The following is a 16,070-nucleotide window of genomic DNA, read 5'->3' as shown; positions in this document are numbered from 1 at the left end:
TGTACTATTGAGTTTCTAAGAGTAGGACAAATTGTTAGGATGTGTTCAACGGTTGTAGCTAGTGGTTCTTGAAATAATTGACAGTGGTTCTGAATATTCATGTCCAAGTAGTACTCGGCGTCAGCTTGGTGTCCCAATTTTTATTCGAGTTATTTTAATTTGATCTTTTCGCGACATTTATTTTTTGGACAAGGACCTAATTAGGTCTACAATTCCACTTATATTTTTTATTAACTGAGACTCCCAAAATATTTAATGAGCTGACTGACTGAATAGCAATATTTTTGGAAGTGATATGGCAAAGAAACTATTTTTTTTATTTATTATAAATATGTTTGTGCTTACATTTTTCAATTAATTAGCTTTGATCCTGAGTTATACCTCCAAATTTGGATATTTTGAGAGAACTGGTCTACATTTTTTGTTAGATTTTTCTTCATGCTAAAATTGATAATGAGGTAAAATTGATCATAGGTAGGTGATATCTATGTGATTTTATTTTTTTCGCCAATTTATTGTAAGCAATTAAGAATAGGATGACGACAACGGTGAACCCTATGGTACTCCATTGTGCATTGATAATTGTAAACCTACGTTGATACTGTTTTATCGATGAATCATGAAATTTGTTAGATACAGAATCATCTTTTAACCGATTTTTCATTCTCTTAATTGTTTCACTGTGACGTGTAAGCCAATCCTGTCGAAAGCCTTTGAGATATCAGCGGAGATGATTGAGATATGCCGGTTTTTGTCGACCTGCGTAAAGCAGACAATCTGCAACTGACTTGTGTTTTCGTGGAAAACAAATTAATTTTTAGAAACTAGTTTGTTATGCTCTACAAAGAAACATAAGCGTTTTGAGATTATTTTGTCTAAGATTTAAGAGAGGCATTAATTAAGTTAAATCCTGGTGTATGCCCTTTCAAAGAGCTAAGAGAGCTTAGCAATTTTATAGGGAATGTATCTTACTCAATTTTTTCCGCTGCTTTGCTTGGTGTGTCATCTAAACATAAGTTTGTGGGTTCTATTTTGTACGAAACAAAGGTTTACGAGAAATTTGAATCTTTGGATGATTCCGACCTAAACTGGGCGAATGAGTAAGCAATTGTTTTGTGATCCGTGCTGGCACTGTTTGTGTAAGGGTTCGAGACGGCATGAATTCAATTCATTGGATTGCGGCCACACAAGGCCAGATATTCTAAAATATTTTGGTTGAGGGTATACCAGGATTAAATTCTGAAGCGAATTCTTGGGTTGATATTTTTTTAGTCTGTCTAATTTATCGTCTAAATATTGCATTTGCTTCTCTAAAACTGATTATAATTTCTTGCCCGACATTTTATATTTTACTTTCTTTTATACCCTGAACTCATTGAAAATGGGTAAAAAGGGTATAATATATTTGTGCAAATGTATGTAACAGGCTAAAGGAAGCATCTCCGACCCCATAAAGTATATATATTCTTGATCAGCATCAACAGCCGAGTCGATTTAGTCATGCCCGTCTGTCTGTCCGTCCGTCTGTCCGTATGTATGAAAGCAAGGGTCTCAGAACCTATAAGAGCTAGTGACTTGAAATTTTAGCTGTAGGTCCTCCTAGCCCATGTGCAGAGTTTGTTTCCGATAATCGATAGCTTGCCCCGTTTCCAAGTAATCGATAAAAATCGATATCGAAATCCTGTTTTTTGAGCAATTTTGGTAAATACTAAGAGCTAGAGTCACCAAACTTGGCATGTAGCTTCTAGAATAGTATATATACATATATCAAGTATCTTTCATTTTATAGCTATCGCCACCTCCCCGCTACCACCTAAAAGCTATAAACCATGTTAGTAAGCCACCTTGTATTGCCTATTTAATTAAGCCACAATTTAAATGCAATTGTCATTTTGAGAATACACGAATATTATATAGTACAATAAGATATACCACTGAAAATTCAATCAAGATCGGTTAAGAAACACGAAAGAAAATGTATTTTGGCCTGCAAACACGTGCAGCAGCAAGCGCAAATTCCAAGAATTTCTGTATACATGTACACACACACATTCATGCGCGTCTTCTTTGAATTTTATCAACATCATTGCAATTGCGATTGTTTGTTTTCAGTGCTGCTATTTTAATTCGCTTTTTCTCATTAATCGATAATTATTGGTGTGGCTATTGAATAGAGGCGGAAAGTAGCGCGGTCAGTTGCGAGTTCGAACCCTGCCAAGGGAACTTTTTTTTTTTAGTTTATGTTTATTACTACTAAAGCAAACGAGCGCGTAGCGCGAGCTGCATTTGGTGTATATAAGAATAAGAGGGTTCAGGGTATCCCCTAGTCGGGAGCTCCCGACTAGAACCTCTTACTTGTTTTTTAATAATGATGAGTTTTTGTTGTACCATTAAATATAATGGAGATTTTTGGGATAGGCTTTATTGAATTGTTTGTTTAAGTTGGCTGCCTTCTTGTTAACCTCGTTAGCTTGCGTTATTGTGTTGTTTATGATTGCAACTGATGTTTCGAAAAACTCCCAATTTGCTTTACCTAGTTAAAAATGCCTAAGTAGACGGAAGTGGTCGCTACCGCAAAGGTGTTCCATCCGTTTTCATGGTATAAAGTACCTATTGTCGGATGTGTAAAATGAGATAGCTATGTGGGAAAATTTGTTAAGTGTTGTGAAATGGGCTGGGGATTTGTTATTCAGTAGTGTCCAACTGTTTAATGTGTTATATATATGTAGTATGTTGCCTCTTTTATTTTCTTTCTGTGAACCCCATGTGGGGTGCCAGCTGTTAAAGTCTCAAGTCACGACTGTTGATTTGTATCTTAGCACTAGTGTGTTAATTTTAAATTTAATTTATAAATTTATATTTCTTAATGATTTATTGGGTGATATGCATATGTAGAATAAAGTAAATTTTGATTCTGAATTGAGTTCAGTTGCAACTGCTTCGATCTCATCATTGATTATAATTTCTTTTGATTGAACTGATTGATGTATAAGCAGTGCTGCTCCTTTAGAAATGGGTGAATGTTGGTTCTTTCCTAGCGGATCATTATATATTCCGGGACGTTGGGTGAAGTAAACGTTAGAATAAGTAAGCCTGTTTTTATAATTACATTTAATTTTCTTCATTATCTTTTTAACCAAAGTGATGTCTTGGCCTCTACGCTCAGATTGTATTTGCTTTTTGGATACGTTGCGCAAAACGTTCGAGTAGATAACATATTGTGGTTAAGAGACAGATGTTCCGAGGCAATTATTGGCATGTCAGTATTATGGGTCATCTTCAGGAGTTTGTTAGCTTGTTGAAAACTTTTTGTTTTTATTAGCTGGTCACAGTTCCTTAGTTTTTTGCAGGAGTCAACCTTTCCGCCACAGGTAAAATCAATCAATTTTTTGATTGCCAATAGGGATAACTTTTTCAACAAAACTATATACTTTGCTCCAGGTGAAAATAGTTTCTACTTGGCTTGGGGACAACATCGCTGCACCGATGAGAGATTTAGAGCACTAATAAGCTCAGGAGATGTGAAGGATTTGAAGCAGACAACCGATAAGAGCTGGACTGTGACTGTTTTTTTTTATATTTACCAATAATAAGAGAAAACTCATTTCTAAAATTAAAATAAAGTTAAAATTGCTGTATAATAAATTACAGAAATGTGTAAGGTGTATTAATTTAAGTGTTTACTTATCATGGTTTGATGAATGGTAAGATCATATTATTTTGATATTTTGAACATGCTCATAAAGATTTGACTTTTTAAACAATGGAAATGGACTCTGATAACGGATAGTAATAAAAAGAAAGCCATCTTAATATACTTTCTCATAAGTGAACTTGTTAAGATTATGAATAAGAAACTTAACACAATTACTTAGCAACAGCGCGGGTCACTTACCCAGTACGCTTAAGTGGCATGTTGTGATGCACCGTCAGCGGCTTCTGCTAATAATGAACGCCAACAAATGTTGCTGACCTTGTCAGCCGATATACGATACCATGCACGAAGCACGAAAGACTAGCTTTCATTATAAAAAGTTATGTTATTAAAATTCAGTTGATTTATGGAAATACATCGCGGTGGGTTCGCCCCGCTATGTTTAATCAAAGTCTTTTCCTTTGCGCATTACCGCGCATCAAAAATATTAATAAACCTTTAAATTTCTTAATTGGCGCCTTACGGAAAATAACACAACTCAGATTCACTCAACAAAAACTAATGCAGCACCCAACGTTACCCCCGAAGGCAGCATCAGAATAATAATTCCAACAGCAACAGAAGCAGCATACAACGTCACCATCGACGTCAGCATCTCGAACATTTTTACAACAAGCAACATCTGAATCGCCATAATACGTTGCAACAGAGAGCAGCGGCAGAATAACCATAAAAATGGTTTATATCTAGACTATACTACTTCTTGTCACAAAGACAAGGGCCAAATTGATCGGTTCTGGATGGATACACGAAAATTAGGAAAGATTTTTAATCTTTAAAGCAACTTGACAATGTACGCAGAAATGACAAGCGACACAGAGAAGTTGATTAAACTTTTTCCTCAATCGCGTATGAGGCAGATACTAGACTCGGTCTTTGATAACTTTGAAATTCTAAAAAGGAGACAAAAAGAGCTTATTGAATTTGAAAATAAACAGGTAAACATCAATAATCAAACGCAAGATTAAGATGATAATAACAGAAACAGTAAATATTCTAATAATAATTTTAAAAAATGTATACGAAAGATCGCTCTCAAGAAATAAATATATTGATTTTTGAACTCTAATGCTATCCGTTACACTCACAAAGATTGGAATTATTAACCCAGCAATATTACTTGATGGAAGTAGCCCAAATCAAGTTTCAATTAAAAACCAATTTTAAAACTTTTTTTTAAATATCCTTAGCTTAGTTTTATACCTAACAAAATACTTGTTTAATACCCAACTTGTACTTGTAGACCCTGTACAGCACAATAAATCTGTATACAACGTGCACCCTACAACTACACTCTGGTGTCACATCTCATTCTACCACTCGGCCCAGCCATCTTGAGCTACTCACGGCCACTGATCATGGCACCGCCGTGATCAGGATACGTGCTAACGAAAAAAAAACAGTGACAGGAACGTTTCTCCTTACCTTCGGAGAAGAGGTCTTGGTGAATGGTACTTTATATCGTAACCTAAAGAGCCATGAGAACAAATCTCCTGGCCCAGCGGCGACAACATTGCTCAATATAAAAGGCCACCAACCAATATTTAGTCGCATATATTTACATAGACTGAGTAAAGAGAACGTGCGGTATATTGGCAAAATAAAAAAGGAATCGAATAAACGGCCCTAAATATCTGGATAAATAAAGCAGTAGTTAACGCGAAAATGGTGTCAAATAAATTCTCAAAGATCTTTGAAAATGATTTTCAAACCGATAATAAACCAAAAATTTCATTTTGCGAAAAGTTTGAAACACGTCTTGTTTTTGGCAATTTACCACAGTTGCGAACGGAATTTCCAAAACTCTGAAAAACGTATTCATTAAGTTCTTAAGTAGAGCTTCTAACTCAAGATTGAAGACAATCGGACATAACTTAAAACGTTGATTCGTATTTCCACCGAGTTTGGTTGGAATCTGCTAAAATTGTGAGACACGTCTCAAAAGATTTTTCGCAATCTTTGAAAATAAATTAAAAAACTTGCCCCACTAAAAAGTTGACCCCCATATATACCAAGGAGGAATGGATTTTCGGAAAAGTGTTAAGCACCCCTCATATGAATTCGAACAATGAGCTGTGGTTCAGAGTGCGACTTACCGACGCTGCTTTGCCCATCTGGAGGCCGAATGGTGTTAACTCTGCTGGATGCCGACAACCACTCTCCAGCTTCAGATCGTAATTAGTGGCAGATAACTCAGGTACCCCCGAAAACCTCTAACTTGGTGGTCCCTCCCACGATGGAGTTAATCTCCAACGACCAGCCTGCCCTTTGAGCCAGTAAGGTTAATGCTGCAGTGCTTAGCTATATGGAGGGGCTGAGGAGCAGAAAGACAGCACATTAATGCAAGCGGTTGCGATTGATAATTTGCTATCACGACGTCGTTGTCAGCCTGTGCTCGAAGCTCACTCGGTCTAATTAATGACCAAACATCGAAATTGAGAACGCCAAGATTTTGACATCCGTCTTATATCGTAAAGTCACTTCCACATCCGTGCTTCCTGAGGCATCCATGGAATCCCTAGTAACCGCCTACGCAGTAGTCGGTTCTTAATTCACACATTTTGGTTCACACTTTAGCCTTTTTGGTGCTTTAGTCTCCAATTTTCTTCAGTGTGGGACTGGGACACCCATCATCAGTTATGGGGCTGCTGTCGGTCTGGTTATAAGGAAGACAGCCTGATGTAAATTATGTTTGAGTCCAGCTTTCAAGTACTGGAAGGCCCACACACTTTTCGAGTGCCGCCAACGATTTGCGCTCGGCGATTGACTTTCCAATTTAAGGGGGCAAGCCCTGCAGCTACCACGCAAATAATACCCCAGAGGCTAAGATGGCATTCTTGCATCAAGCAGCAGCCCGCCTCCAACGTTAGGACAATGGATTATCGCCCTCAATACGCCAAATCTGCCTGGTCGCTCGCAACAGCTGGCCGCTGGCGGCACCACGGTAACATGCGCTGGTAATGATCAAGAATGCAGAAATTTCACAAATGTTATTTATTTAAATTTTTTACTTTCAACTGCAAGCCACTTGTAGGACAGCCATTTAGTGTATTGGCTGTTTGCGTTCGGCGTGCGAAACTCGACGGTGATATGTTGTCCTCATGTACCAGAACGAGGCATCCTATCTCCAGGTCGGGCACATCGCTGGACCATTATGTGCGCTGCTGCAGAGTGGCCACGTAGTCGCTGAACCAAACTGCCTGAACCCGATGCTTCTACCTGTTGTACGCCATCCTTTAATATTTTCGGCGCTTCCACAAAAACAGACAACCACGGCTACATAAGTTTTGATTGGAGCTCTCCCTCAAAACTTAAAGCTCACATAAAATGAGCCAAAAAAATCGACTCCCCCAACTATGAAGGGGACTATGAAGGATGTTGACGAGACACCATAAGCTTAACGACTTGGTAATTCCTGAGATGAATGTTTCGAAGAAATAGCTCGGCAAAATGAGATTTTCGAAACACAATATTCGCATCTTGGCATATTATGGAATAGATGCGTTCAGCAATCTTAACCAACGCGAATAGTGATTGAAATTGTTTTCATTTTTCACAATCTCATATCCGAATGGGTTTAAATGTAAATATGAGGTGCTAGGGTCTCTAATTTCTCTAATTGGACCAAGCTCAGAAATTTGCACCAATTGCACCAATTTTATAAAAGCGAGTTGCAGCTCCTGTAAATGAATGATGTATGCCACGGGATGTAACAATTAAATGAAAGAGGAACCGTTATCGATTATCATCATTATTAAACTTACATTAGATTTCTCTAATGCCACTGACGGATCAATCTCAAATGACTTTTCTCTACTAGTGCCTTTAAGCAGTCTTTTGTCAATTGCCTAACTTGAAGCCCCCAAGTTTTAAGAAAGCTCATAATTGTATGTGCTTCTCTTTTTTGTCCTTTTATATATAATCTATTTAAAAGTCGTTTTAAATGATAGGAGATGCAATTGGAGGTGATTTTGCGTACAGATCTGCTAATGCAAAAAAACAGAAAACGAGTGTAGGCAGTGCCATAAGTCACATTGTTCAGCGGAAATGTCTGTAAACTATCTGATGCATATTGGCTCCACCAAAGACAATATAAACACTAAGATGAGGAACGCCCATACATTTGCATGCGACGAAAATTTTCATGCCTGGCGTTTCATCTGGCGTTTCAGTTGTCACACGACATACCTGCCGACGGCTGTTCGTTCAGACGAACGAATGCCGAAGTCGCGGCTTGCTGATGCGCTGACACGTGCAACGAAGTTAGTCGCCAGCCTGCCTTCAGCAAAGCTGGTCGATGGTGCTTTGCGTCGCTTCGTTTTTGAAGTACATGGAGCGAAAATTTTTAAACTTACGATCGACGCAACGAACTTTTGCTTTATCCATGAAATACATGCTTTATTTAAATGATACATTACCCTAGATACTAACTATAAATTTTGCAGGAAAATTTAAGAATAAAATAATTTTTTTACAAGGCGCAACTTGTTCAATAGCTATGTTAAGAAAATATCACACATAGATTTATTTCACTTTTGTTTTTGGACAGTGGATGCTCAAGAGAAGTTCTTGTTCAGCCAAAGGCGTGCAAGCACCTATGTTTGTATGTGTAAATTATGCATGCATAGCTACATCAAAATATGTATATATGTATTGTTATTCACTTCTCTGGATTTGGCTGGCCAAGAAATAAATTTGGTTAGTTTTCTAGCGCTGATCATGCACGACCTATCCCAAATTTGTATTCACATATGAATGCATTAAATGCAATTTTGAATGAAGCGTCTTCACGACGTAGACGTAAGCATGGTGCTAGGTCCTCTGACATAAAGTTGATTTGAGATCCAGAATATAAAAGAGGTTCTGAGTATTGGAAGTGTAGAAATCTATATTACTTTTACTTACCTTTACTACAGCCATGGCTTACATTACTTAATTGGCACTAAGAACATGACTAACATAAGCTGTTGCTGTAGAGCATCTGTGGCAGAACTGCACGCTTGTGACTCGCTCTCTTACCTGCGAAGCAAAGTGTGGTGTGGCATTGAACACACTCTACACGCCTGAAACAATCGATGAGCTAGTTTTGTTGTTTTACAAAACTAAAGCGGGACTGCCTTCTGATAACCCTTAGGGCATGAAAATGATAATGGGCCTTTTGCTTAGGTCTCGTCTTGCTCCTAGCTGACTGTTCGGCAGCTAAAGTTGTTAAACCGATTTAACTTAGCAGTGCAATCTGACCAAGATGACATAATCATAATCAAGCTCTTCTTCAAATCGAGAATTTGTTACCTGATCTATTTTTAAATCAACTTGCCATATTTCTGGTTTCGCCTAGAGACTTCAGAAACGAATGAAGGTCTGACTCTCTAAGACTTGAGGCTAATATTGTCATAACGCTGTTTATGAAATGATGATAAAGAATTTTTGTAATAAAATTAAAATTTATTAAATGCCTTTACCGTTCCCAATGCCTCATCAGACAAGCAAGAAAAAAAATTGCTGAATTTCTTGCCAGTGTAGAATCGCTGTGAACCCTACTTTAAATGACAAATAAAGCTTTTAAATTCTGCATGCTTGCTTACTTACTTAACTTAAGCAACTGCATTTTATGTAACTGTGCGGTATAATGTTAAGTAAATGATATAGATTATCATGACTGGGACCTTCCACTCTCTTAATGGTCGACAAATATAAAGCCTTTGTAGAAATACACACATCTTCCAATATTTGAAATTTTTCACAATATATAATCGATTCAAATAATAATAATAAATAATATTTATCCAAATATTTATCCAGACAAATGTTGATGTCTATCTTCTCGATCCTAAGCAGCAAAACAGAGAAGCAGAATAATATCGGAAATGGCAATGATCCGTGCTCCAAAATTCTTTTTAGCAATAGCAGTTCCTCAAAATCACCGATAGTGCTCTCAACGGTGAGCAGTAAAACATCTAACGGCTCAGGCAACAGCCGGTGCACAACTCAGAAGTACAGTGTTACAGTAACGACCATGTTGTGATCAAGTGCAAAAGTCGAAGTAAAGAACATACTATTCTTTTATGCAAAGTAAATTGCTAGACAACTGGTTGAGGCAAAACAGAAAAGCGTTAGAATAGCGGATAAGAAATGGCATTGACGTGTACTCGAAAATGCTGTTTAGCAAAGGAAGCTGCACAACCAAAAACAATTCTCACAAACGATAAGAACGGCTTAAGCAACAACCGCTGGACAACTCATAAGTAGAGTGTTATATTGCAGTAACGATCTCGGCACCGTTGGACATCAAACTGCTAATGTTGCGCCCAGTTATGCATATACACACATGAGCTTCTTACATAATTTAAGGGCAGTTGACTTTGATTTTATATTAATTTCCACAAATAAAACAGTTTGTCCTGACTGACTGGCGCACACCCCAAACCGTAAAAGCTAGGAAGTTAAAATCACTATAGTTACCTTATGTTGTGAAGTTGCACGCTAAGACGGGGTTTTGAGAAATTCCACCCGCAAGTGAGGAAAAAAAAAGATACAATTAAAATATTCCACAGACAGCCAGACAGCAGAAGAAATAAACTAGACAAGTACTTCCGCTTTTGCCGAGCCAATTTAAATGCCATTTTTGCCAAGCAATTATTAATTTCCCGCAATTTTTTAAGACCATGTCCCTGTTTGGGTGCCGAGTCAATCTAGCCATGTCCATCTGTCCGTATGTATGAAATGAAAATAACAATTTTGAACGTAGGACCTCTTAGTGCCCGCGCAGTGAGAGTCTGTTTCCGATAATCGATAACTCTCCCCGTTCCCAAGCAATCGATTAATACCGATATCAAAATCCTGTTTTTGAGCAAACCATTAGGTTTTGCGAGCTAGAGTCACCAAACATGACATGTAAATTCTAAACCTCAGAATTTTACTGAAAATGAGGATACGTAGTTTTCTTCAATTTAGGCGTAAGATTAAAATTGGCATCACTGTAACTGATGGATAGCAGTTTGCTGGTACAACCTTTCTTAGTTAGACTTCAGGTTGATGAGAGGCCTAAATATAGAAGGCTCTAGGGTCTTTTTTGCAAACGAAAATACCGCACAGTTCCTGGCAAACCCATGAAGGAGCGCTCTTATCGCGCGGTTTTAATGGACATCACTATACAAATTTTGAATAAACTATAAACTTTGTAGCGAATCTTGACAAAATTTTAAATTTCAATAGTCAATCTGATGGATCCGCTCTTGCTCTATAATTCCTTGAAACCCCTAATTTAGAATAACTCAATGCTCCTGAAACAGAGCTAGTCCTCATCGGATCCAGCTAGATGTTATCCTGCTCTGAGACACGCTATAAGACCTACTTTAGTATTCTGGGAACCGCCTGGACCTGCCAGCAGTCCGTGTAGCCAGCGATCAAGGTAAAGTAGTACTAGCGGCGATCTACAGTCCCCCAAATTATCGGTGGATGCATACCTTCACTTTCAGAGTCTTTTCGATAAATTTAATACGAATTTCCTTATTGCTGACTGCTTGTATGCTCACCATTAACCCATTGCTGTAAAAAGGTTCACCCAAAGGGGCCTAGTACTACCCGATTATATAGCCAACTCAAGGTTGAAGGTTTTAGCAATTTCTTTATTTCCCATGGCTAAAGGTAGGTAGGGCAGAGACATTACAGTACATTATGGACTACCGTCAAGTAGCCTCGCTATCAATGAAAACATTAAGTAAAGCTCATATCATACCTGGTGATTGATGATTGGTTATAGAGTTGCAGCTTACACAATGAAAATTCAGATCCAGCTTCTCCCTAAGCATGCGAACAAAACCCGGTATCTTAATATGAACGATGCAACAGAGCTGTTGGTGTGTAACATTTATGATGCTCTCGCATTTTCAACATCATTATTGTGCTGTCAGCACAAGCCTGAACTTAGTGAGCGTAAAGCTCTATATATTATATATATAAAACTGTTTGTAATGACTGATTGAATGTCTGATTGGTGACCAATTGAGAAATTCCACCCGAAAGTGTAAAACAATGGCGAAAAACGAAGCTCCCTCGCTTCAAAATCACTTCAAAGAAATGAAAATTAATTGAATTGTGTAGCACACTTAACACAAAATCTATCCTTCTTGGATAATAATTGCGGGTAAAAAGTTAAATGAGCGACGTTTCGAGTTTTGTGTGCTTAGCTACTGTGGTCTTAACCACTTTGTAAAATTATCTTAAAATATTTTACGTTGTTCTGTTAAGACATTATCCTTTCCTGCCATATGAAAGTAAAAATTTATCATTCCTCTTCATAAAAAGAATATAACTCAAATAGCGATAACTATAAAAGTCTTTCTAAATTGTCTGCTTTTCTAAAGACTTTCAGAGAATCATAAGATCCTAGATATTAACTTTGCTTTCCTAGTATTTGCTGAGCTTAAAAAGTAAATTAAAACTAACTTCTTTCTATTGATTTTAGTAAAGCTTCGAATCAGTGCATTATTCCTTGGTTTCTTCAAAAGTTATTGCTTCTCGTCTTCCCAGTTAATCTTTTTAAGGAGCATTTTCGACATTCATATTTTAATTGCATTCGGGTTAATTCTGAGATCCCCAAGGAAGTAATCTTCGACTGCTACTCTTTAATCATTCATTAATTTCACCCGGTATTGTCTTACTGTAATTCCTTGGTTTTGGTTCGATCCTTGGGTTTCACATTTTTTACATTTTGAAATAGGACAATCTCTATATATAAAACTGTTTGTCCTGACTGACTGACTGACTGACTGACTGGTGATCAACGCACAGCCCAAACCGTAAGAGCTAGGAAGCTGAAATTTTCACTGTAGTTACCTCATGTGATGTAGGTGCACGTTAAGACGGGGTTTCGAGAAATTCCACCCGCAAGTGTGGAAAAATCGCGAAAAACGTTTGTATGTAACTTTTTTGTTTACCATCGGATTGGCCTCAAACTTATTTTCAAAGATCTTTGTTCAAATTCATTTGAGGGGTGTTTCACACTTTTCAAAAATACGTTCCTCCTTGGTGGAAATGGAGGTCAAAGATTTGGTGGGTGACGTTTCGCGCTCAAATTCATTTCCAGAGATCTATAAGAAAAATCATTTGAGACGTTTTTCACACTTTTCGCAGAATTCAAACTTTTTCGGGAGGAATGCGATTTAAAGATTTTTTGTGCGAAGTTTTAAGTTGCGTCCAATTTGCTTCAAACTTATTTTCAAAGCTCTACATAAGAACTTAATAAATACGTATTTCCGCGATTTGGGAAATTCCACTCGCAACATTGGTAAATTGGCGGAAAACGTTTCTCTGAAAATTGTTTGTTTACCGTCCGATAAGTTTCAAAATCATTTTCAAAGCTTTTTGAGAACGTTGATTTTTAACATACGTTCCACGGGCAAGGCCGGGTTATACCCGCTAGTTAATTATAAATTCTATTTGTTGCGTATTGTATTATTTATTCGTAAGCTTACCATAAAAAAAAGGTCTTCCTCATGTATAACGTGATACTCTTTTTCCTCTGATATCGATGCATTAAGCGATGATGTTGCTCCAAGTTCCGCTTGGACTTGTGAAAGAGAATGTTCATTTATGCCGCAATTTAAATTTGATTCAAGAAATTCGTTCGATTCAAAATCTAAAATATTACTGATATCAAAACTTTTTTTCTTTATTTCAGTTATTTTACTGTTGCTGTGCGTGTTGACATCTTTTACTGCGTCGGCCATAAGATTATTAATATGATACAGCGTTTCGTCATTATTATGGTCAAAATTTCGTACTGGTGTGCTAACAGCTTTTTTTAACTCGTAGAAATTATTATCTTTTGACTTTAAATCTTTATCGTTAGCAATATATGCAATTAGTTGTGCTAATGCATCCGCTGAATCAAAACATGTTTTTAAATGCATATCATGAATTGAAGATCTCAGGTCAATCTTTGCGTATGATTTACTCTTCTCATTAAGATGTATAGAAAAATTAAGTAATCCAACATTCAAAACAGGTACTAAGCCAGTATCACTAATGTGAGTCATAAACTCCTCAACGTTGTTGGCAGCTTTAGCCTATAAAAAACGCATAAAGAAAGAAAATTATTAAAATTGTTTAATGCTAGTATTTCGATAATGCAATATTTGTAATTTTCTTTTATTATATTTTATATGATCGCTTTATATATTGACCAGTAACGTTTAACTATGAAAGTACAAGTGAAAATTTCCGAAACCTATTTGGTTCGACTCACAGCCCAGTATGTTTACACAACATCACAAGTCTGGAAACAATGTAGTATGCAAATGTATTTTAACAAAGATAAGCAAGAACCGAACGAAACAGAAAAGGAATAATTCATGTTGTGCATGAAGGAGCAGAACAGAAAATTCAATAAGGCTAAAGAAAGAAACTTTGTCAATAGCAGCAACGTATAGTGCTCATTTAATAACAGCTAAATACTTTATACTTCGTCTGGTTAACGCCTTTAAACGATCAATGTAACTTCGAGCACAATTGTTATGACAGGATAGTGTTAGAAATGTGCATACGTTTAGAGAGGTAAAAATAATAAAAAAATTGCTTTATGTAAGAGTATCTGGAAGTCATCCAATATCAGACTTAAATGGAAGCAACAACTTGAGCTTATAAGGAAGACAACTCTTGCTCTGTTGAGATGCAGAACACCATCTAGTAGAACATGGGGGCAACTCTGAACACAATTATTTGGTTGTATGTGGCAACAGTAATATTGGTACTGAGGCGGAATGAGTCGTCACGGGCAAATACTAGCAGTAAGCACATTTTGAGTAAGAGGCTGATTTCATTTTCCAAAAGTACTTTAAAACAGAGCTAAGTATGAAGATTTACTAAATCTACAATGTGAAAGTACAGGACACTGGGTGTTACAATTGTTTGCGTACAGAAGAGTAAGCGAAAGCTGCCATCGGCGGACCCGTTAATCTGGAAAAATGCAATCATGTGCAACCTAAGCAGAAACTACGCTCATAGTGATAAAGCAGTCTCCTTAGACAGTAAGGCAGCGATCAAAGAGGCAGTGCGTCGAGACCCTCAATTCGATTAGCAAAGTAAACATATATTGGGTGGCACGCTATAATGGGATTCTAATAAACGAGTCAAATAATTCATGAAGAAATGCAGCGAGCAAATATGGCATTTATCCCAGCGCACAAAGTATTCCTGGTGTCACTTCACAAGAAACCAACGAATGTCAGAACTTGACCAAAAACTGACTTCGCAGGCACCTGTGAAAACTGAAAATTGTAGATAATGACACGAGCAGACTTTGCCTTATACCAAAATAACACCATTATTCATAGCGATGTGGTTTGGGTTTGTCACTGAGGAGGTGACAACTGTTGGACCGAGTTGCATTTTGTTAGCTCCCTTGGGCGCTGATTCAACATTGAGCATTTTTGAGCATTGAGCATTTTAATGTTGAGCTAGGCCTCGCCATCCGCTTAAACAAATAAGTGTCTGCAGAAAATACTTCATCGATAGCCTCCTAGTGGACAGCTGCGGTGCCCCCGCATTGCTGAAAAAATCATGCTGAAACTCGTAGCAATTTGGTGTAGGTGGAAAAACAATAAATGCTTCACGAACCCATGCTAGGATGGTGAAATAATAGAGCTACACAAATGTTGCAATTGAGATGTTATCATTTTTGACATCGGATTTACTCCCATTAAAGAAAAATTTGTAAAATAGGTGCAGAGGAATGAGGAATCTGAGATGGCCAGTCTTAGCCAGGTCTCAGTGAAAGCGATAATATGAAAATTTAAGACAAAAGAATCTAAGTACAGGCTAACAAGTTTAGATTAAAGACCTCCAACGTTCTCATAGGCAAGGTCAAGATAACAATTTAAATTTTTGACGCAGCAACTAAAGTTGACGCGCTACTAGATGTAAGTGGTAAGAAAATCGGAATCCGATTTTTCTTCTTGGCCTTGTATTCTTTAACTCGTAACTGTTCCGGCTAAAACTGTGGAACAGATTTCTGTAAATATTTCAATCGGAACACATATTATAAAGGATGAAAAGTCTAACAGTCGAACTGGCTAATCTACAGATATTCAAATTATTTATGTACACGTGCACATAGAACCGACTATGAATGCTGAGAAAGAACTAAGAACTTAGCATTTCAGAATTTATACATAATTATACAATATTCTGGAATTTAATTTAATTCCATTATTTGTTTATTAAATACAAAATATATTTACCCTTTCTTCTTAGATGGCAACTCAGAAGGCACTCCGAAAAAACAGCATGAAATCGCCCTTGAGAAAGTCGTTTTTGAAATCAGGGTATAAAAATATATTTAAAATCGGTATAG

The 16,070-nt window shown here is 37.2% G+C and overlaps 1 protein-coding gene across 1 annotated transcript in view; it reads right to left on the bottom strand.

Moving 5' to 3' along the window:
* The window catches only part of Atg2 (Autophagy-related 2), a gene marked incomplete at its 3' end in the record, with an annotated part of 359,806 nt that overhangs the window by 99,354 nt on the left and 244,382 nt on the right, over positions 1 to 16,070 (bottom strand). The window contains exon 14 of the mRNA XM_064682913.1: positions 13,192 to 13,785. Within this exon, the coding sequence (XP_064538983.1) occupies positions 13,192 to 13,785 (594 nt within the window). The remainder of the gene's footprint in view (positions 1 to 13,191; positions 13,786 to 16,070) is intronic.

The sequence above is a fragment of the Drosophila montana genome, unplaced genomic scaffold (assembly GCF_035044405.1).
Source record: "Drosophila montana isolate Dmon_TW-CO22-7 unplaced genomic scaffold, ASM3504440v1 contig_2556_1, whole genome shotgun sequence".
Lineage (NCBI taxonomy): Eukaryota > Metazoa > Arthropoda > Insecta > Diptera > Drosophilidae > Drosophila > Drosophila montana.
Note: the sequence above shows the minus strand (reverse complement) of the source record. Positions and strands in the feature narration are given on the sequence as shown.